Consider the following 22918-nt stretch of genomic DNA (forward strand, 5'->3'; position numbering starts at 1 on the left):
ATAAATTGATTTCAAATGTCCCAATTGCACATCTACAATCAAAACGATTACGAACTACACCATATCTGTACTATACATACTTGCAAACAAAGAAAAATGAACAGCAGATTATTTTATGCTGAAAACTGAACTCGATCCTCGATTTGATAATTTCCCGAAAATCGAGTGAAATAATTTTCTGTCATTTTAAGTAGACGAATATCTCCGATTTAATGAATTCTGGTCCGTTTGTTTCCGAGTGAAGAATATTTCACAAAATGGTTTGCGCTCGAGACACGGTAAAAGATTCAAAAGCAATGAGACCCTATTTAGGCGGATGGCGGCATAAATGCACTGGCGTGATATATTTAAATGTCCAGACTCAGACAGAGACACTGAAAATGCTAACAAAAGAAACATGCACCAGATTTGTGCAATACATCTGGATGATAGACAAGGAAACACAAACACCATGTGATCATCCCACACAAATGTGTCGGTACGGTATTCTGTCCAAATTTTCTCTTTATCGCTCGAATACAATACAATAAAATCGCGTTTTTCGTTATTCGCGGTACAATATTTTTCTTGAACGGTTACACATGGTTTTACAGTGGAATAATTTTGATAACATTAATTCAACATTTTTTGTATCTTATTTTGTTTTTTTAAATGTCTTCTTTGTCTCTATTCAGATCGGATTGTTTTATATCGAACGAATCAGACAAGTACTTGACATCGAAACCCTACGAAACCCACAATGAAATGATACGGCGTATAGGCTACGACGAGAAGGCACGAATTATTCAAAGGAGTTACAGGATGTACAAGTTGCTGAAGCACATCAGAGAGTTCGCGAGACAGTACCGGGAGCTGGTCGAGAATTCTAAAAAGTACGAGGAAGAAAAGGCGATAATATACAAGTACGTACGTATTTGAATGCAATGGATTCCTTTGTAAACGATACGTCTTCGATTGTTTACAGGAAAAGACATCAAGAGGAAATTCTTCGACGAATCGATCCCAAGTCTCGGCTGGATTTTGATATGCTGTACGATATTGTGGAGAAATGGCGACACGATCGCCTCGCTTCCATCAAGAAACGTTTCTTCCGCGCGGCAAGATGCGCGGAGAATTATTTGATCTTGGAAAAAACTGTGGAGATGTTGAACGCGATTGATCGGAACAGGCAGAAATTGAGGAACCGTTGCAGGATTCAGAAACGCGTGAAATTTCTGACGATCAACTGCAAGTCGGTGTCCTGGCACGGTTACAAGGGGAAGCTGGTGAAAATGGTCACCATGAGGAATCAAAGAGCGCGGGAGCTGAAGACTATTTACGAATCGTTGACGGACTACAGCGTCACGCGTGGCGAACGCATGGAGATACTGACGATGCTGAAGAAATCGTTGGAAGTGCACAACTGCGTCGCCGTGTTCCACTTGATTCGACTTCTGGACGAAGAACTGGACTATCTGTCGCGAGGAATGACGAAATACATGTCATTGAATTATTTCAGGGAAAGAATAGCTTGTAAGAGAGTAAATTCGTGGGACCTGTGATCCTATATTGTTGCTTGCGACGCTCTGTAAACCGTGATATCTTTTCTCGTTCGACAACGCAGACAGTTATTTGTACTTCGTACGGTCGTCGCACTCGTGTTGTTGCCAGAACGACGACAAAGATTTCTGTAAGAACGTGGACGATGAAAAGCTGCGTGAACCTGTCGTGGGTAGGACGAGAATGTGTCACAGTTGCTCGAAACTGCTTCCGTATAACAAGTTCACGGTTCATGGGAGAATGACAAGGCTGTCCACTTGCATTGGTACCTGTATCGTGCTATCCGTAGGTCGAAATATTCTTCAATGGGTTCTGCGCGGAAATTTCAAACAAGGAAATCGCTCGTTGCTAAATGACTGTACAGCTCGGCCAAGCGAGAACGAGACTCCAAACGCGCATGCGTGAACCGGAGTGTGCAATCGGCACAGTCCCGTCCCCCACCACTTTCCATTCCGTGTCTGGTGACATCAACCGACTCGCCGATTGCTCGTGAATTTAAAGTCCATCCTCGGATTCATCGAAAACTTCATCGAATTTCACTCTCGCTTGATCGAACTGGATCAACTTTTAGAAAAATAGATGTTAGAGTTAGTCAATACGATGCAACGAACGAGGTTCACAAGTGTCGAGATTCTATCGCGTTTACGTTGACCACTACCGTTTTGTCTCGCTAAGCCCCCTTGAAGAATGTTTTAACAGACGGGCTATTCGACGGACAAAGCAACTAAAAATAATGTACAATCGTTTCAAGCTTGCACCTGGTTGCGCGAGCGAAATACTATGCACGTGAATTACGATTCCTACATGTATCTTCTAACTTGCGTGCGCTCCGACGAGAAAGCAAGGGATCCTTGTTCAGCGATCGCATTCATGATGCAAAAACACGATATGTACCACCTGGTGAACAATTTGTGGCACGGCCACTCGATCGTCAGCGAGAACAGGGACTTGTTCGTCTTGAGGATGATTCGATACGACACGAACAAGGAATGGTCGCCGTGGAATTGCATCCTTTTGACGATAGAGGAAGCCGAGGTCCATTGCAGGATCAAGGATCTTGCGTCTGTCTACTCGAAGCCCCTGATCGAGCAAATTTTATTGTCCCATGAGTTAGCGAGAAACCAATTTAAGTAGGTGTACGCTTTTAGCATTATTTTTGTATAGAAAGGGGTCGTGTAATTTGACGACGATAGGGGAAAGTTGTAGAGGAAAATGTTGAAGGGTATGAACAATGTCTATCTTTCAATGTTGTTTCGATAAAGACTGCTAAGATGATCGAGAAGTGGAAATAACGCATCGTTTCAATTCGTTGCAGACACTTGAGAAAATTTGAGAACAAGTTCCGAGAAATGTTTCACGATATTGAAGATAAATTGGTGTACAAGCCGGCAATTAAAGTGGACGATTATAATTTCACGTAACGCGAAAATGTACGTGAAACACACTCGACAAAAGTGTTCCGAATAGCCGAATGCAATATGGGTGTCTTAAAACTTTAAGAATTGTCTTTCGTTCGTGTGGAAATTATATTTTTTGAAACTACATAATGTGCGTCGCAATGTAACCAATCATTGAACAAAAAGCTAAACTACTTACAGAAGATTCAATGATTTTTCTGTCTAGGAGTAAAATAAATTTACTTATCATATTGTACACAAAACGAAACTTAAAATTTATTAAATATTCTGATAGAAGAGAAATCATATTTCTTTCGATGTTCGATTCTTGTCGTCCTTGAAATTTCTTTACTTCTCCAAAGAGAAACAACGTTCTTACGAACAAAACGAATTTTAAAGAAATGTCACATTAACGTGTCAAATAAATAATTATCATTTTCCATGTTTCAAAACTTCAATTATTTAAAAGACAGCCGAGTAACCATTTCTTACTTTGAAACTCAATCAAAATTTCTATATATATATATATATATATATATATACATACACTAATTAAGTGATTTATAATGCATAAATAACATGCAAAATGTAACGGTACATTTAGAAAATGCATAAATATTAATAATAATTACAATTGAGAATAAAAATTTATCGAAACCTTAAACCTTTACAAACTTCTCTATATCTTGATCTTTATTAATCATAATTATTAATCATTTTTATCGGACAGTAACTAAAATAATTACTAACAGTCTCTATCGTACAAGTAATGATTGTGAATATCGTGTTACCGAAGCATCGACTGTGTCCATAATAATTTTTCAACGAATCGATCGTACTCGTAGGAAGAATTGAAACTTGGTGAACGAATTATAGTCTCTTGAACAGATTGGGCGTGAAATATTAACGTTTAAGAAATTTCTTTAAGAATATCGAACCTTTAGCAGAAAATACAACTTCGGTGTCTACTCGAACTGTAAGCGTTGTACTTCTAAGAAGCAACAATCCTTGTGCTAGTAACAGCAACTCTGCACACTCTGTAAGGGGATTCCCTTTCGGGGAGAGACATTCTCTTAATTGTATCGCTTCCAGTGGTTGAACGTGATTCCCAGAATCACCGCTGTAGGGTGGCCTATGGAACCACTAGATTTTTGGTTACCAACTCCCATAAAGCGAAACGTTTATGCTACACTTCGTGTCTTAACAGGAACAAAGTGTCGAAACAGATCCAGCCACGAGAACTGTCTTCTCTAAAGCCAGATGTTAAAGAGCTTTGTACAAATATCAAACAATATCCCAAGTTACGGTGATTTAGTATCATATATTTATCAAATTATGTAGTTGTAGCCACAAAGTTTTTAAATTTGATATTATACATCGACAAGGTTCAAGTTCTAACACGATAAACATCGATAAATAACAGAACCCGTACGGTTGGATCGTAAAGGACCCTGAGGAGCGATAAGTTTGAGAACCGTTGCTTCGAGACATTGTGCTCATCGAGCAACATAAATTTCAATCATCGCGCATTTACGCCCTACCGGTGAAATTGATTGAGCGTCAACTGCATTTATTGCGTACGGCGATCAGTACAGTTTGCTTCCCGAACTTCGTACGCGGTGCGCGTCTCTCGTTTCGTGGCGACGTATCTATTCTCGGAGCGAAGGCATTCGAATAGAATTTCGAACATAATTATACACTTTCGGAATTTTCTCGACGGATCGGTGGTGGACACTTCGTTTTCATTTTTTTGTTTTCATACTTCACGGTCAACTTCTCGAGTTCGTGTTCGCGAACCCGACGAGCTGTTCGTACTTTCGAAACGAATCCCTCGTGTAGGTAAGAGAGAGGCAGGAGTGTGTGACGATTCTCGATTAAAAACAAATTCGGAAAGGAAACGAACCGGTTTGATTCTCTAATTTGTTTAAAATTTTGAAACGCTCTCGTCTTATCGTTCTTCCAGCGATAAACGCGCGCACAAGGTTTTCTCGTCTAATCTTATCTCTTTGTTTGATCGTTTAGTGCACAATTGGAACAGGTACACAGATGAATGAACCTAACGATGTCCAAAGATACTATTATTGAATCGTGCTCCGCGCTCAGGTAGAAGATAATTGCGGACAGAGACAAATAAACGGTAATTAGAATTGCTCGTTTGCTGTATTTTGATTATACAGGGTGTTCGTACGCGAGGAAACGTTTCCTTGATCGTTCTTCGTGTAAAATCGCTCGATACCGAGGCAAACATTTTAATCTCTCTGCACACCGTCTCGACCACCGTCGTAAGATTACGTTCGTGAACGAAACACACGGAGCGATTTGAAAACGGAGATTGCCAAGATCAGGGAGAACGACGAACTACTGACTAGTTGGGTGATCGATAGATGTCAGTACCGTAGAAAGTACCCTGTTTCGAGTGCTAGCAACTACCGGAATTCCCTTACGATTCGTCCGTTGCATCGGTTACTCGAACAATTTTCCATTTTACCATCCTTTGAAACGTTTTCAGAGACAGCCCGAAGAATGGAGAGAGAAGTACCAGCGTTGATGCCCGGTCAACGTATACGTCCACCGGGTAGCGATCAATTGGCCACGGACCTCCTCGAGAAGCTTTACGGATTGAAAGTGACCCGAGTGACCGAGTTGAACGCGTACGACGATAGAAACTACCACGTAATGTGCGAGGTTTCGCGCGAAAATCCCCGCGCCGTTGTCGTCAGCGAGCACGGCTACGTGTTGAAGATCGTCAACTCGCTGGACTCGAAGAAGTGTCGGGTGCTGGACGCACAGACCGAGATGTTGATTTACCTGAACCAACGGAACGTCACTTGCCCGGCGCCGGTGGAAAACATCAACGGGACCTACTACTCCCTGGAGACGTTGACCGTGGACGGTTTCACGGACACCTACGCGGTGAAGCTGCTGATCTATCGTCCTGGCGAGTTGTTGCATCGCGTACCGATCACCGATCGGTTGCTCCGTAACGTGGGCAGTTTCACGGCCAAGCTGGACCACGTTCTCATGGGTTTCTCCCATCCGGTCTACGACGACCACAACACCGTGTGGATGTTGAGCTCGGTGCCCAAGTTGCGTCAGTTCACTTACGCGGTGAGCAACACCCACGAAAGGCTGCTCGCACACCAGGTGATCCAAGTCTTCGAGCGAGACGTGCTGAGGATAATCCCGTTGCTCGAGCAGAGCATCGTTCACGGCGATCTGAACGAACAGAACATCGTGATGTGCCCGAACCGTACAGACATCGCCGCGGTGATCGATTTCGGAGACGCTCACAAGACCTGTCTCGTCTTCGAGTTGGCCATCGCTTTGTGTTACATGATACTCCAGGCGGGTGACGTGACGATGGGCAAACACGTGATCGAAGGCTACCAGGACGTTCGAAAATTGACGGAACTGGAGAAGAGGGTCCTGAAGATCACCGTCTGCGCGAGGATCTGTCAGAGTCTCGTCATGGGCGCTTACTCTCACGTCCTCGATCCCCAGAACGAGTATCTGCTCGTCACGCAGAAATCCGGATGGAGTTTGCTGAAGAAACTTTGGCCCATCGACGAGGAGGAAGTGCTCCGTATTTGGGGCTTGATATGACGATCGAAGACGATGGTTAAGAGGAACTTGAACTTTTATTTACGGACGGATTGCAGCAACAGGGTCGCTTTTGAAGATCGTGGGGGGGTCTCTGGTAATTAAAAAATGTTCAGGTGGCGGTCATTACGATGTAGTACGTGCTTTAAGAATTTATATTTTTCGAGAAACCACATTTTACGGCATATCATGATTCCGTCGATGTGGTTTCCGATTTAAATTTACCACAAGAATAGTACGAATAGTTTTAAGAGTACATTGAAAGAAACTGGATATCGTGGCTGGTACAATTACGTTTGTTTATTTGTTATAAAATGCGGATGCGATTAACAATGAGTGTACGGGGTCCTTTAAGCGAGGTGCGAGTGCTCCGTTTGCTCAGTGCTGAGAGTGGTATTGTATAGCAATAAGGGTAGGTTTAACATAGCTGTAAACGTAGTAATAGCGCTGCTGAGCATTTTATACCGTTTGCATCGTTACGGTCAATTTTGTATCGTCAATTATTAATGCCGTCTGTACACCGTTGTCAATTCGTTGAGCAATAAATTTAATACGGACAGCGGGTTGTAAATTATTCGCGGTCTCCATATCGTATCAAAGCTGTCGAGAAATTATTTAAGGTACTGTGCAGTGATATATCCTCTGGTTTTATTCGTATTTAGGCAGTTACATATTTACATAGATATAATGAACAATAATGCTCTTCGTATAATAGTGTGGAGTCACTTTACATAACTAGATCGTGGTATATACAAAAATGCGGGTATCGGAAATCAATTATTCGGGAAATTGTGTTTACTGGCAGACGACATTAAAGAAACGCGTACGTTGTGTGTAATTGGATCGAATAACAATTACCGAGGACTTGAGTACCGACTAAAATCTTTGTCGAAATATATCGATAATGTACAGAATTTGCACGTAAGTTATACCGTAAGACAATATATTATACTTCGATCCTGAATAATTACGCTCATACCTGCGCTTAAGGTGTAGAAGTTAATTTTTTTTTTTTTATCCGCGTGCGCTTTCATCTTATTTACGTAGCTTGTAATATATATATGTGTGTATGTATATATATATATATATTTTTTTTCTTTTTATCTCGATTTCAATAATATACTAATTTATTTATATCTCATTTCATTTACGTCAGCTCGTTTTGGCAAACTGTCTAGCTGTGTCGAGGCAAATTCGTTGATAGCGAAAATCTGTTCACAATACCGTACAACAACCGAGATTAATGCAAATTGGAAAAATCACTGTACAAAAAAAAAAAAGAAACTGAAAACTCTGCATGGATCCGTGTTTCGTGCTCGAACGAAGTAGACGTTTTTTCTTATACACGTACGTATTATATTCGCGTCGATATGGAAGAGAAATTAAACAGCGCAAGAGAGTAATCATTGATATTCTCATGGTCGAGATTGTTCGTAAATGGTCGCGCAAGTAAATCCATCGAGGTGTCTCGACTAAACAATGGAACGTCATGTTAACGAATTTTCGCCAGAGGTTATTAACAAAATAGTATATTACAGTACCTATATAATTTTATTGCTTAGAATCTATTGGCTTACGTACGCCCGACGAGGCGCCCGCAGGCGCGTAATAATTCATTTATTTAACTTATGTCGTTAGTAACTTCAATAACTTTTTCTTCTTTATCATTTCGTTATAACTCAACATCCCCGTCGTTCGTTAATATAATTTATACTTTGCATCGTCGAAATCAGAGGTAACGTCGCAATAAATACCGCCATATATCGTTTATACTCCCGAGGAAACGTTAACAAAGTAACAAACCTGTACGGAACGGTACGCGCGGAATGTATATCGAAGACTCTTATTTTTTTTTCTTTTCTTTTTTTTCGGGACGAATACGGATAACGGAAAAAGTGGTTCGCGAGATCGTTTCGTTGGTGCCCGGATCTGGGAAACGAACACCGAGAACAGCTTACAGAAGAAGCGTAGAGCGTTTCAGTCTTCCGGTTTGAATGATTCCGCCGCGCGTTTTTTCTTTCTTTCTTTCTTTTTTTTCTTTCTTTTTCTTTTCATTTCTTTTTCGAAACCCAATCGAGCGGAGTCGTGCGTGGTCGAAGAGTACGTAAAAAAATAAAGCCTCGAAGAACGAATTTTTCGTGACGTCCTTTTTTTTTTTTGCGGAGCGCGGTCGAGAGACATGGCTGTACCGTTCAGCACACACACACATACATTTACACACACCTCACCCCCTCCACCGTAACAGTTTCGTTCCGTAAAATATTCGAATAAGCTTCGAAGCTCGTCTTTGAATCGCTCGCGCGACAGCTTCGCTCTCCTTTCAGGATACAATTACATTTTCTACTTATTCCCCGTTCTCGTTCAACGTCAACAATATAATTTCTCGTGCTTCGTTTCTCCGTGTTTCTTCTTTTTCTTTCTTTTCTTTTCTTTCTTTTTTTTTTGTTCCCCCTCCCCCCTCTTCTCCTTTTTCTTCTTTTGGACGTACGCCAGGATTCACTTCGTTCTATTCCCCCCCTTCGGGTCACGAGCGTGCGCAATTAGGAACGGTGCCAAACTAACGCGTTACACGCGTTTGAAAATTATAGCTTTAATTAGCACACAATTAGGAATCAGATTCTTACTGGGGTTTCGGGGGAGGTCGCGCGAAGAATCTCGGTACTTGGACGCGAATAGGTGCAACGTTTGGTTCGAGGGGGCACGGCGCGAAGCGCTGTGGGGGGAGACACGCAGGAAGGATTTTACGGGGTACAATTACGAACGGAAGTAATTTTGGTCGCTCTTGAATGTCTTGAATGTCTTTCTTACGTATCCGTAGTTGCCGGACGAACGTTCGCTCGATGAGTCGAACACGTTCAACCGCGAGAAGGTGGTGGTTCTCTCACCCCTTCCCCCATTTTCATTATTTTTTTTTGTTTTTGTTTTTTTGAATTATTTCCCTCTTTCGTCTATTCGCGGACAAATCGGTGTTACGGGCCGCGTACCGAAAAAACGCCGCGAAGACAATCCTCGTACTCGTTGCCTTGTACCGACGTACTTCCTTCGCGCGTTTCTCGACGCGTCGATTACGACCTGATCTTTTTTATCTTTCGCGCAACAATCGTTACCGATTGCTTCGGGAACCTAGTGACACGACCGACAGCACTGCTTCTGGTAGGGGAACACCCTGCACATGTTCATCGTCTTCACCCTGCTGCACAGTGGCGTCTGGTCCTTGCAATCGTCTGGAAGCATCGTGGATATCGGTTGATTTTTCCGAGAGAACAGTACTCGAAGATGGCCGTATTTAACCACCTCGTACACACGAAGATTCGTTTTAGGTTAAGCGAAACGAGACTCTCCCTAAATAATTATTGTGCCCTGACTCTTCGTGATGGTCGTCCACGCGGACATTCTTCCTGTTCGTCGAGTACCAAACACAGCCATTTTCGAATACTGTTATTTTTCTAGCCGAGTGTCGCAGATTTCATCAGGAGTGTCTTACTGGACACTTGAGGACACGATGAACCTTTACACGTCTTCATGACAGGCGGTCGAGGGATGTCCCTGCACGCGTTCCCGGCTGGTTTCTTCGTTCCGTACCAAACGCATTGCAGGATTCTGTACTTGATCCCGCCTTCCTCGCAGGACGCCGTGCACTGTAGACATTAATTAGCGAATATTTTGCAAACTTTACAGTCACGGTTTGAACCGTGAAACTTCACGGATGTGTTGCGCAAAGAGCGGTAGGAAGATCGAATAAGCTCTCGTGTCGTTACAGAGCTGACACTTTAACATCGAAACTAAAATACGAAAATGTATTAGACATTTTGCTTTCGAGAACGATTCCCGTTTATCTCGAAGATGTCTTCGTAACGAAACGTCCGACCGGAAAGAGTTAAACAAATCGTACAACCTTGGAAGCGAGTTAAACAATTTTAAGATCGACGAAGAACGTACCTCGGACCATTCACCGACTCTCCAGACTCCCTTGCAGGCGTCGTTGTAACACTCTTGCCTCTGTAGGGGTCTGGTGGTGTTGTCGCATTTGTTCTGATCGAGTAACGTGATGTTTCGTTGCCCGTTCTCCGTATCCTCGATCAAACGACAGGTCACGTTGCGTCTCTGCATCGCTGTTTTCCAATTGAAACACCTGGACGTCTCGCACGGGGACCACTTGGTTGCGTGCCATTGGGGACATTTACCGAATCCGCATGGTCTCACCTTCTGGGGCATAGGGTGTCCCGCGTCCTCGCACAATGCAGCTCTGATCACAGTTCGTAGTACCGAGGTGCGTGTTGAATTTCCAAGTGGTTTCAACGAACGTACCGTGCACTGGGCCTCGCGCAACTTGACACACGCGAAAACAATTTTATTAGTAGATTCGCTTTTTTCTTTTTAACTATCACAAGCATGGACGACTCGTTGCGGATATCGTTAAGGCGAACAACTTCTTCCCAAGTCTTAGTTTCAGAGATACTCGCGACAAGATTAAAGTAAACTAGGTCTACCTAGAGAGACTCGGTTGTCCGATCGGAAATTTCATTACCTGGAATCCGCTTCCTCCGCAATTTTGAGAGCACTTGGACCAATCCGTCATCACCCATTCGAATAAAAGGTCTTCGCTGGTATCTATACATTTTCAGTTCGATCAGAGGTGATAATTTACAGTGTCATAGTGGAATAGTTTTGTGGAAGAGGTATGTCTTGGTTTCATCGAGCGACGTAACAGAGTCGCGTCAATTATTCGTTGAACAGTGCTAAAAGGGATATCGGAGAATGTAACGTTGACGAACAATTGATTCGACTTTACCACGTTGTTCGACGCAACGAACAATACATAACTCGACTAACTCGAATGGTAATAACGTTCAATGTGATGTTCTACCTAACATGGTAAGCGAGGCTACTGTAGACTCGATGGTGGTGTTCGGTCCATTCGTTGTGCTAGCCACGACATCCAGCGATTTGTTCGTCTTGAGTGTCTCCTCGTTCATCGATCGTTCTCGAAAATCGATCGTGTCCTCCGAGGCGGTGTCGCGATCCTCGTCGGCCGAGTAGTTCTTCGCCTCTTGGTTCTTCTCCGTTGAGATCGATCCTCGATCCTCCGTGGACGCCAAATCGCTGAGATCCTCCTCCAGGTCTCTGCTACTGGCTGTTCGATCCACACCATCGTCTACGGTGTCGTTCTCCACGTGGAACCTTCGTTTCTTCATTTCCTCTTCGAGGATCTCGCCGTAATCCTCCGTTCTGTCCAATACCTCGGTTTCTTCGTCCTTGGTGTTCGCTTTCCTCGAGTCGTCGAGACCTTTCAGCGACATCGTGGAGAAAACGTGCTCGGTCTCGGAACTGTCGCGATTTCTCCGATTGGTGCCTTGCCTGTGGGATTTTACGGACGTGTCGTGGTCCGAGCTCGAGTCTGGAATGTAATACACCTCCAAACCGATACCATCCGAAGTGGTCTCGGCGTTCATGGTCTCCTTGCGTCGATCCTTGGCCGTGGAGTTCCAGTGGCCGTTAACATCCGGGATGTTCTGCCATTGTCTCTTCACGTTTTTCAGGGATTCCTCCACGTAGTCGATCTCGGGGCTGGTTGGTGTCCCTGGATCGTCTTTCTCGTCAACAGGTGTGATCTTCACCGGATCGTTGTGTTGCAGACCGAACATCGACTCGTCCAAGTCGTAGGAATCGACGTTGATGAAGATCCTCTCCTCGTCCGGTCCGAAGGTCTCGTCCGGTATGGCAGTGTTGCGGTACAATGTGTCCAAGTTCTCCTCCACGTTCTGATACCTCAGACCGGATGTCCTGTCCGGCATGGTGCGTTTCGCGGCGACCGTTTCCTTTTGGGTTTCGTCGACGAACGTCAATGGGGCGGTTCTGTGGGACCTTCCGGAAGTGGGATCGCTCTGGAACGGCCAGTACTCCTGTTGGAAAATTAACAATTATCACAAGGTCCGCGTTTATCGTTGCGCGCAACAACATGAATATTTATACGACGAGTAGGAGACACGCGCGAGTTTTCGGGCGATAAAGATATTTTCTCGAGGTAAAAACGAGTAGAAGGTAGAGTCGTGGAGAGAACGCAATTATCGCAGAACACTGCGGCTTGCGTTTCTCTTTACGTAACGTTTACACGGTAATGAAGACACACGTGATATCTTGTCGAGGTAAAAAACGCGTGGAAGGATGAGTCGCGGGAAAATGAAATTGTCGCGGAACATTTGGTCCCGCGTTCGTTTCGTTGAACGTGACGATACACGAATATTTACAAAGATGATGGGCGCTTGGACGACGGAGATGTGTTTTATCCCGAGTGAAGACGAGCGAGAAGGGAGAGTTAAAGGAGGAGATGCAACAATCTCGAAGAGGTTTCACAATTTTTTTTAAACGAAAATCCGGAAGATGGGAAACTTAACGATCGACGATTAGTCCTGGTTGTGTAAATTGCTCGGATTGTCTCACCTTTAAGCTCGATATAAAATAAGTTAAGTGCGGTACGAGAGTAGAGGCACTTGACGATGCAGTAGACTCCACGGATTCGTGGTAACCCGGCTGATACATTCACACCGCAGATATCCACCACCGTGAAAAGATTTTGTCCACGCATATAGGAAGCAGGAAAGTAAAGAATCATAGACGGAGAATTAATTCACTATGCGTTCGTCGAGCGAGTAGTAATCTTTCGATAATATTTCACCAGGTGGAATTTAGGGAAGCAAATTTATTCTCGAAGCTTCGATCTAACGATCTTACCTGATTCTGGGAGGTGACTGTGTGCTCCTTGTGCATGATCGTGGAATCCGGTGGTGTCGGGCTGGTCTTCTGTTTCCTCTGATGGGGTTTCGACGTCGTTTTACTGGGCACTGCTCGCTCGTGGCTCAAATCTTCGCTGTCTATGGGGGCGAAACGATTCCCGTAAGCAGCTGCAGAAAAAACGAAAGTAGTGCCAAAGGGATTCGTTTGAAGTTTCAATTACCGTCGCGACTCGCGACTTTCCCGATATCTGATTCCTCGCGTCGTACAAATTCAGTCTCTAAACACGTTCGATAGACCGTAATGGAAATTGTACGGTGCACAGTGTAATCGACAACGCGTGGTATAGTATTCTCGATCACTGTTCGACGAATCGGGATATAATTAATTTTTTACCCGCCCGATCGGTGTACAGACTCTCGCCAGAGTTCGCCGGCGCCGAGTCCAAGTTCGTGTTTCGTTGCAGGTGGACGGAATTGCTCAGTCGTAAATATTCCTCGCTGCTTATCTGCTCCTTGGAACGAAATTTTACGATCAGCCGCGTCTCCGCGTGCGAGCTGCCAGCTGGAACGAAAATTTACATTGTACTCGAAGCCGAATTCACTCGTAGCCGAGCGCCGCCTGTTTACCTATGCACGCGTACACGCCCGAGTCCACGTCCGTGATGACGTTTATCTTCAGCGCCCCCTTCCTGCTGATCTTGTATTTCCTCGATCTGCGTAATTCCTTGTTGTCCTTGGTCCATTTGATCAGCGATCTGAAAGCGTGTTCCAGTACAGACCGTGGTCTCGTTTCGAGAATCAGGCGATTTTAATGTACACCGAGAGACTCGAGTCTGAAAACGTTTCGGTTCTACCGTGAATCGTAGGGTTAATATTTGAAAGTGTCTCGATTCTACTGTAGGCTAAAGGGGTCGAAGGGTCCGAAGCGTTTCCATTTTAACAGAGATTGAGAGTGTTTGAAAGCTCTTCGAAGTTGGTACACCCTTTAGGTGTTAAAAGCGTTTCAATTCTATTACAGGCTGGAAGTGTTTCGAGCCTGTTGTAAGCCAAGATGGTTTTGCGCTCGGTTCCACCAGCTCGAGAGTAGCCGCGTTAAAGCAACTGTCTTCAAGTTGGAAGAAACTATGAATTAATTAATCGTAGACACGAAACGAAAAAAGTAACGAGGAATCGATCTTTCATCGATAGAACTGAGTAATAACGGTGTTGCCGAACGGAGAACAAAACTACTCACTTGTCGAACTTCCTCACGGGGCAACGTATCTTGATGGAGTGCGTGCCTTGGAAGACCTTGGCGATCCCACCGATTTTCAGATTCACCTCGGCGTTGAGATCGGTCTGATTGTACGTGGTGTTCTGGCTGGAGATGATCGGCATGGGACCGGAGTTCAGGTCGTGGCAGGATCTGGTGTTGCAGGGTTCCTCGGTGGCTGGTTTCTTCGAGGGGCATTCGCGATCCTCGCGGCTCTGCTCGTGCCCCTGGGCCATTATTTGCCCGCAAACCACTTTGCGTCTCTTCACGCCACCGTTGCAGGTCCTCGAACACTGAAACACACGCTCGATAATGTCCGATTCTCGAACTCTTTATCGTCAATAGTTCCCGTTCGTGAAACTTGATCAACGATTTTCTTCGTGCACCACGCGCATCAACGATTTTCGATGCACCGGTACCTCGACCGCGCGATACCTCCACCCCCGAATTTTCCTACGATCGAGTTCAGACCGAAGGTAATCGCGATAATTCGATTTTCGATCCAATTTGGATCGCTTAATTCACCGAATAGACAGAAAGTACCTCGCTCCATTCGCCGGTACTCCATTCAACCGGGCAATCCCATACATTGCAGTATCGTCTGTCGGCCGGCTGTGGTTGTGGGCACATGTGGTTTGGCACAGGGACTGCCTTACCTGTGGAGCCTCGTATCACTTCGTGTATACACGTGACGTCGCGTGTCTGTATACCGATTCCGCATGGGCTCATGCACGGCGAGAAATCACTGTAATTCCATCTGCGGGCGGGAAATTAATTGCAATAATCAGGTTCACCGACGACACGATGCTTGAAACGGTATCGGGCCAGACGGGGGAGAACTTTTTCCAACGAACCGCACGATCTCGTTCCTCGTACAGGGACGATTGTTTCGAAATACAGAAATAGAAAGAATCTGTTCTGAACGCGATCTTGATCCATCTAGGAACGATGGCAAAATTTTGTAATTATCGCGAACGTGGCAAAATTTTTCACCGAGCTATCGATCGATTCGATCGAACATTGAACTCGGGTAAGACGTTCGTCACGAATTTGGAAAACGATTCGATCGAAAATTAATATCTCTTGGGAACACGAATACGTTTCCGACGATTACCTTAATTTAATTAATCGATCAGAATTCCGGCAAACGAAGGATTCAATTTTATATCTCGAATCCGGAGATCGTCGGCTCTCCCCTACCCGGCGGTTAATTTCTCTCGATTTTAATTAATACTGTGGTTTCTCGTTACCTGGGGGGACAAGGATGATCGTTGCAGACTCTTATCCTGGCTTCCGGTTTGGTCTCCGATGTGCACAGCAACGGCATCACGGTTTTCCCCGTGTCGTCTCGTACGCAATTTATTATCAGCTCTTGAAAACCTACAAGATCAAAGGTACACGTCGATAACCGTCGATTCATGGATCGATTCGTTGCACACGGTGGAAATGTCTCTGTGTTTGTCACGGCTAAGTCGATACAGCTCGTTCGACTTTAATCTGTCGGATTCGATGCAATTCAATCGGCTGACTCGTTACTAAGCGCTGTTAATTGCACAATCGTGTCGAATTATCCCGGATAATTAAACGCGCTATGTGGAACGAACGCAGATCAGTTCCGTTAATCTTTCCTGATCTGATCATTGATAATTCCCTGACTTATGCTTGCGACTGATTACTGACGACTGAATACAGAATTCACAGAGCAGCGATCGGCATTTAATGGCTTTGTACCGAATAGGTAATTCCGTTAAAGGATTTTTCGAGAGTCGATGACGATTTTCGAAAGGGTAATTCGATAGTGGAGGAATAGTGCAATCGGTAATAGGTAAATTATCGGTTAAATTACTCGAAGAACGGGAAAAATTGCAACACGCCTTTACCGGATAAATATACTTTTATCGTTGGTTTCTCTGTCCGAAGAAGTTGCAAAAATTCGAAATACTATTTTTTAATACCAAGGATCAAAGAGTTTCTTGTCTCCGCTGCGAATTTGCATTCAATTTCCGCGCAGCCTTCATGAAATTTCAGTCCCATCTTCGGAGGGAATTTATCGAATTTTCTCGCGAACCGTGTCGAAGTTTGCGCAAGCTTCTTTTTACCATACGTGGAATCGCATTTATGCGTCGAACCATCTCGATCCTTCTTATTGATTGCGCGGAAGATTTCGACGACATACTTCGCTCGGGTAATAAATCGTTCGAGTAATCGAATTTCTAGACTTGCGTCTTACATTCATTTAACTCTAGAGTAGTCTGATCATTAAGGTTAAGTTACGAGATAAGTTACAGAAGAAGAATCGGTAATCGAAAGGGTCCCGAAAATACAATAAAATTACTTTTAACGTTACACGGACTTCGTTGGACCAAATACTGTGCACGACTCGCAAGAAGTCTCACGAGATGCTCGATGGTACGCTACAGCGGAAAGTGGGCGTGTCGCAAGGCGTGTCCTTGCATTCTGACGAATAAGACTCGCGTTCCTTCGGCGGGACTTCTCGCGCACAGTACCAGGTCTAACGAAGTTTGTCCAAAAATAATTTCTCTCTACTACCGAGTCTTTTTTTTTCTACCGATCCTAGAGTACGTTAGAATTTTTATCCTACTCGAAAGTTAATCTCGTCACGAGACGAGTGATTGAACAAGAAATCTCTTACCTCCGAGGCAGGTGGCACTGCAAGGGGTGTAACCTGACTGCTTCCACGAGTAGGTGGTTTGCACGTCGCTGCCTGGTGCGACCTTGATCCCTCCATCGTAACCGCTTCCTCCGGAACCTCCCGCGGATGATCTGTAAGTGTCCGTAAGACTGGGCTCGGCGTATCCGCTGTCACCGACTGTGTCGATGCCGTAAGACAAACTGTTCTCGATCATGTTGCACGGCTCCATCACGCATTTCTCGACCTTGGCCGGCTTGGGACCCGAGCACTGTCGATTCGGTAGATTGGCGATGGTACGACTGAACTCGAGGAATATTTGACAACGGACGTCCCGATGTCGCGTTCCCTCCCCGCAGGTGACGCTGCACGGCGACCATACGTCGGCGATGAACCTGGAGGGTCGTTCGTTCGATGATTCGCGTTCGAAACGATCCATAATCTTTCCAAAGCCCGTTACGAGTTTCTCACTGGCTCAGGAATCTTGTCTCGGGGGTTTACTCGTGACTCGAATCGTCTAATTTTGGACTTTTTATCACGATTTTCGTTGTTTCGACGATTAACAGCGACTCGAGAACAAAGCCGATTCCCGATTGCAAATTTCACGAGACGCGGCAGAATGTATTGGCCGCTCCGGGTCACCGAGCGACTACTCCCACTCCGTGTTTCGACCACCCTTTCCTCGAGTCTCTTCGCTCCGCCCCCTCCCCGACGATGTATTCGATTCAAGGCGTGGCGCAACGACGAGGAAGAAAACTCTATTTTACACGCGTCTTTTCTCAACAATCGCGACCGGTGAATCTTGAAACACGATGTATATGTAATACCACGTTGCACGGTGTCTCTGCAGTGAAGTTTTGTTTTCACTTTAGTCGTCGATTCACTGCTATCGTTTTAAAAGTCTTCAATCGAGCGATCACTATCCATTTTCAGTGGAAATATTACTTTACATAAAAGAGACGAACTCGCGAACGATAAAAGGATATATATGTCTCGTGGGAACGGTATCGAGTCTCGATGCCACGCTGATTTCAAAAGCAGTCTTTCGCTTTGGATGCCTAAACAAACGATAACAGCGAGACACGGGAGAGACAGAAAAAGGAAATCGCGTACGACAAAATAAACCATCCAGTATCTACATATAATAGACCGATGCTCGGATCCATCGTCTTGTTCGTGTCTTCGACGACGAGAGGGCGTGTCCAAACTGCGACGCTCGAGTTCGGTGTGATTTGCAGCGGGGGAAGTGACCTTGAGTGGGCAATATTTTCTACCGTACCGTGTAAACTGAATATTTTACGCCCGAGCCCGAATATACGGTCGATGACTCTCCATTTATTCTTAGACCGTAAGATTCTCTCGATAATTTCCTAATTGACTTTTCTTTTTCGTTGAACGTTTGTTCGAAGATACGTAGAGAAATGTTTGTACCTTTCTTAGTTATTTCCCTACGTACTTTCGAACAAACATTTTCGAATTCCAATCGATTTCAGCGAGCTCTCGAAGGGTCCACGTTCCCTAAAGGTGAAGAAACCTTCTCCTCTAGACGGAACTTTGGAGAGTCGTGTAGAGTTCGGTGAAGTTTCACAGCGAATGCAAAATCCAGATTCGAATTTCAGACCGGATGAACTTTCTCTCCAGGCTGTATGACGAGACGCGGACAAAATATGACGGGGATCGACTTTGTAGGAATGCATCCGGTTGTCCGTGTGTTCCTTTTTTATTCTCGAGTCAAACGTCGCGCACGATGTAGAATTTATTGAACCTCTTTCAACCGGTTCGTAGCTCATAAAGCGACGTGCATGTACGTCTGTCCCGTCATCGATTGAATCGTATAAATAACGGCCAGTTATTCCGGAATTACGCCCGTTCGCTTTTATTCCCAGTGGATTCAACGTGGATTCGAAACCGACTCATTGAAACTTATTCTCGAGTACCCGTTGTTGTCCATCGATCAACAATATCCTGCCGAAAACAACGTTCTCGATTCACATCCACCGAGGAGAGACAGAGAGCGTTCGTTTTCGATTTTCGTATTTGCCCACCGATTCGACACCATCGTAAACAACGTGCGCCTTTCCCTCGAAAACGATAAACTTTTACGACTCTTGAGCATTCTTTTATTCAATTTTCCTAAAAAAGGGGAACCGTCGGGACACAAGAGAGTCTTCCTTGCGAAAGAGACGCAATTCCCGCGGTTGACGATGAATCTGGCCGAGACTCGTGTAAAATTTTCCGGAGAAAGAGAGAGAGACGGGGGTGAGGGGGTGGGGACAATTCTACGTTATAAATTATGCATGCCAAGTCTACCAGGAGAGTACCGCGAAATAAACGCAAGCCGGAAAAACTGGAAAAAACATCGGGTGGGGATAGAAACGACGGTAGCCAGTCTACGTAACATTATCATCGTAAGTCTATGCTAATGCTTGTTCTACGGCATTCGGTGTTATGAGCTAATTAAATCACGGTAAATCTCGTAATCTCGTAAATGCATTAGGAGCAAGAGCCAGGAAAAAGTTTGCGAAAAGAACGAACAGGAAAGGAAAAGGGATTAAGCTTCCCTTGAATTTAAGCGGGGACGAGATCCAACTTGGGGAACTGTTGTGCGTCAGCAGAAAATGTCGCGCTAGGTCCCGGAAACTATTTTTTCGCGGATAAAAGGAAATTCCATTCGGAAAGAGGAAACATCCACCGACGAATTATACTCCGTTAATTGCGACAATATTCCTGCTGACGCACGATGCGAACGTTCAGGCGGACGAAAGAACCAGCGTTAACAAAAATTGGAATTCGTGAACTTTGGGCCCGAGGAGGGGTTCGTAACGAAGGTACAAGGAACCGGAAGCGGTGGACACGAGGATAGTGTACACAGAGCGAATCGATGAGAAGAATCGTAAAAATCGTACGATACGTAGTCTTCAATTTGAAAGAATTAAATACGTTGAGTATCTAAAACATTTCGTTTAACGCACCCGAGTTACCCAATTCGCATTTCGGAGAAATCTAATACGGAACATTTAGACACTTTGTTTCAAACACGATGCTTCGTAACCTAAAGCGTTCCAATTACCACCGAGAACAATCGTGAGTATTTAGAAAATGTACACAAGTACTCGAGGTGTATTATACGCAGAATGATAATACTTTTCGACTGTTGGTACAAATGTTACTGTTGCGAACGCATCGTACAATTTTCCCAGAGCAATTTTTCCAATGTTTCCCAAACCCTTTCCAAGGATATCTCGTGCAATTGTTTCCGTTAAACCGCGACGTATTTTACAATTTTCACGTAAACGAAACTTTTGTACTCTCGTCCGTCCTACCGTTCGAATACTTTCGTCGTTCGCTACGAACGAGGGGGGAGAGGGGTTGGTAGCAAAAGCGAGGCGTTCGATGGGAAAGTCATCCGGGGAGTTGGCTGGAGGGTAGCGGGGCCAAATGCTTCTAAAACTCGCTTAGCCCTGATTTCGCTCCCAAAAGGAGAAGCGTCGTCGGGCTTGGCGGCTCTGCGGTGAGTTACACAAGCGTGCGGGGAATCTACGAAACTACCGACACACGGTGGAGGGGATAGAGTGGGCTTGCTTATTGGCTCGGGTAACAAAGAAAAATAGAGGAAAAATTCCACCAGAAGGGGGTCGGAGGAGAGGAACGTCGGTGTGGTTTGCACCATCGTCTGGATGGCAGGCGACGGAGTTCGGGGGATGCGAGAAGCGAGAGAAAGAGAGAGAGAGAAAGAGAGAGAGACGCGAAAGCAGAGGGTGAGGAACCGTGAAAAAGAACAGAGCAAGTGTACCGGGGTGGTAGCGAGGTACTGGTGCGAGCGAAAGAGGAAGAAACAAAAGGTAGACGAAGAAGAAGAAGAAGAAGAAGAAGAAGAAGAACAAGTTAAAGTAATAGAAGAAAGAGACACCAATAATGGGATACCTCAGATACAACCAGCCACAGGCAAAGTAGTTCGTATATCTGTCGGGACAGACCAATTGACGTCAAGAAATGAACGCTTTTTGGACGGAGATGATAGTCTGTACGCTATCCTAGCTTGTTTTTGTACGCGTTTCGTGTGTAAAAGGGTAAGGCGCGTAGCGAGGCGGCTAGAGAGGTTTGTTCGCGACGACGAGGTGACGTCCTGGCCATCCGAGAGTGTGTCGCGTGTCCGTGTGTCTGTTTTTGCAATTTTCTACTCACGTGGATTCCGAGGGTATCGGTTGATCGACCAGCTTCTCCGAGACCGGTGGCGGTGGGTATGGCTGCATCAGCGGCTGCGTCATTTCCTCGCCATCTGAACGAAAAGGTTTCGTAGTACGGGGTTGGACTCGCGTTCTTCGCGCGAGAACAACCTCTCGGGGTCAGGTTGGGTCTCGAACGATACCCGAACGCGACGTCCCGAACGTTACCGATGCTAGACTTCGGTATATGGAAATTGGTGACTGGTAAGAACTTACATATCGGACAGGCGATGTTTGTCTCGCACTCCTGCTCGGTGTGAGGCCGTTCGACCAGATCGCACTCCTTCGAGATGGCACCGAGAGCGTCCCTGCACTCGATGGTTCTCGTCCTGACGCCGGTGCCACAGGTCACGGAACACTATCGATCGTACGCGAAAAAGTGAATCTCGTACCGACGAGGAATCGCATCTGGACAAGGGGGACACGACTCGGACGAAAGAGACCCGAAGACACGATCGAAAAGCTTCACGGTGGTTACGCGAGTCCGCTTGTACTCTCTTCGAAGTGTCGGTACCGATAGCTTTAAGAATTCACCGCTAAGACTTTTCTACGAGAATGTCGAGCAGACTCGAAATTGCAGGTTCGAAGGTTCTATATTATTCTTGACTCGGCGACCGTCGAAACGAATCAATCTGAACAACAATACGCGTCGATATTCTCGTCGCAAGATTCCTCGACGAGATTCGTTTCAAATTAAATACCATCGAGGGATCCGAAACGTTTCGTAACCTGTTTCATTTTTAACATTTTATTTCGGCGAATGTGAACGGCTTGAACTCGGTACGTACGTGTTCTCGGACGGAACGGGGGTGAAAGGGACGAGAAGGGGAAAAGAGCACGGGTCAAGATAATACTCTCGGTGCAGGATAAAAGTCCATAGAAACGGAGAGTACGGGCGGAGCGCGGAGAAAAGGCAGAGCGAAGGAACAATAAACCCTCGCGACGTTACCGTGGAATCTAATTTCGTATACTAAGTGGTGTTTGCAGGGTTCCGTTCTAACGTTCAACAGATTTAAAAGATCCTTCCAGGGCAACTCGAAACCCCGAGATCATTATCGTAGCGAGGTGCGCGCCGAGGGATGTTGGAGAAGGGACGGGAATCGAAGCGGAGGAGACCGAGATTCGTGTACCGGTTGTTATCCGCGCGAGGATTTCGCGATCCGGGTTGTTGATCGCGGTGATTTTACATTTCATTTCGGCCGGGTCCTCGAGCGGGAACCCGTGAGCGTTTCGAAGAGCGCGAACGTTCCACGTCGGGGTTTTCTATCTTTTTTCTCTTTTTTTCAAACTTCGCGATATCCGTGCTTCATTATCCGCGGTACGTGCGGACGTCTCGCGGTGTACACGGTGGCGGACGAGGGGGGGAGTACGTGACATGCAGAAACCATCGAACGGATTTCCTCCGCGCGCGTTGTAAATCCGGAAACAAAGCGCACGAGGCCTGACCTCTTTGCTTCCCGTCACGGAAGACACGAAGTAATTGCTTCTGTTGATCGCTTCTGACGTAGAAACTCTCTTCT

General features: G+C 45.4%; 3 protein-coding genes across 6 annotated transcripts in view; 2 read left to right on the forward strand and 1 right to left on the reverse strand.

Moving 5' to 3' along the window:
* Positions 1 to 55: 55 nt before the first annotated feature.
* Positions 56 to 3244, forward strand: LOC143152476 (IQ motif and ubiquitin-like domain-containing protein). The gene is made up of 6 exons (XM_076322670.1): positions 56 to 478; positions 675 to 902; positions 965 to 1512; positions 1604 to 1804; positions 2291 to 2669; positions 2855 to 3244. Exons 1-6 carry the CDS (start codon positions 258 to 260, stop codon positions 2958 to 2960), a joined length of 1683 nt encoding a protein of 560 aa, XP_076178785.1. The 5' UTR covers positions 56 to 257; the 3' UTR covers positions 2961 to 3244.
* Positions 3245 to 4352: 1108 nt separating this feature from the next.
* LOC143151911 (hydroxylysine kinase) lies at positions 4353 to 7095 on the forward strand. 3 transcript variants are annotated; one of them, XM_076321409.1, is made up of 3 exons: positions 4353 to 4841; positions 4959 to 5073; positions 5446 to 7095. In XM_076321409.1, the coding sequence occupies exon 3, from the start codon at positions 5460 to 5462 to the stop codon at positions 6537 to 6539; it is 1080 nt and encodes a 359-aa protein (XP_076177524.1). In that variant the 5' UTR covers positions 4353 to 4841; positions 4959 to 5073; positions 5446 to 5459; the 3' UTR covers positions 6540 to 7095. The 3 variants fall into 3 exon arrangements, with proteins under 3 accessions (XP_076177524.1, XP_076177523.1, XP_076177525.1); XM_076321408.1 differs by having other exon boundaries at positions 4353 to 4775; XM_076321410.1 differs by lacking the exons at positions 4353 to 4841; positions 4959 to 5073 and adding an exon at positions 5094 to 5322.
* Positions 7096 to 7162: 67 nt separating this feature from the next.
* Positions 7163 to 22918, reverse strand: part of Nolo (ADAMTS-like no long nerve cord) — a 305721-nt gene continuing 289965 nt past the window's right edge. The window contains exons 10-24 of one of the 2 annotated variants that reach the window (XM_076321406.1): positions 21615 to 21756; positions 21358 to 21451; positions 17176 to 17567; positions 15773 to 15902; positions 15066 to 15279; positions 14505 to 14815; positions 13898 to 14025; positions 13665 to 13832; positions 13269 to 13438; positions 12978 to 13067; positions 11404 to 12439; positions 11065 to 11147; positions 10476 to 10865; positions 10021 to 10174; positions 7163 to 9760 (exon numbers count right to left, since the gene is read on the reverse strand). In XM_076321406.1, the coding sequence (XP_076177521.1) occupies positions 9660 to 9760; positions 10021 to 10174; positions 10476 to 10865; positions 11065 to 11147; positions 11404 to 12439; positions 12978 to 13067; positions 13269 to 13438; positions 13665 to 13832; positions 13898 to 14025; positions 14505 to 14815; positions 15066 to 15279; positions 15773 to 15902; positions 17176 to 17567; positions 21358 to 21451; positions 21615 to 21756 (3603 nt within the window). In that variant the 3' untranslated portion in view covers positions 7163 to 9659. The remainder of the gene's footprint in view (positions 9761 to 10020; positions 10175 to 10475; positions 10866 to 11064; positions 11148 to 11403; positions 12440 to 12977; positions 13068 to 13268; positions 13439 to 13664; positions 13833 to 13897; positions 14026 to 14504; positions 14816 to 15065; positions 15280 to 15772; positions 15903 to 17175; positions 17568 to 21357; positions 21452 to 21614; positions 21757 to 22918) is intronic. The other variant, XM_076321407.1, reaches the window with a different exon arrangement.

The sequence above is a fragment of the Ptiloglossa arizonensis genome, chromosome 10 (assembly GCF_051014685.1).
Source record: "Ptiloglossa arizonensis isolate GNS036 chromosome 10, iyPtiAriz1_principal, whole genome shotgun sequence".
NCBI classification, from domain to species: domain Eukaryota; kingdom Metazoa; phylum Arthropoda; class Insecta; order Hymenoptera; family Colletidae; genus Ptiloglossa; species Ptiloglossa arizonensis.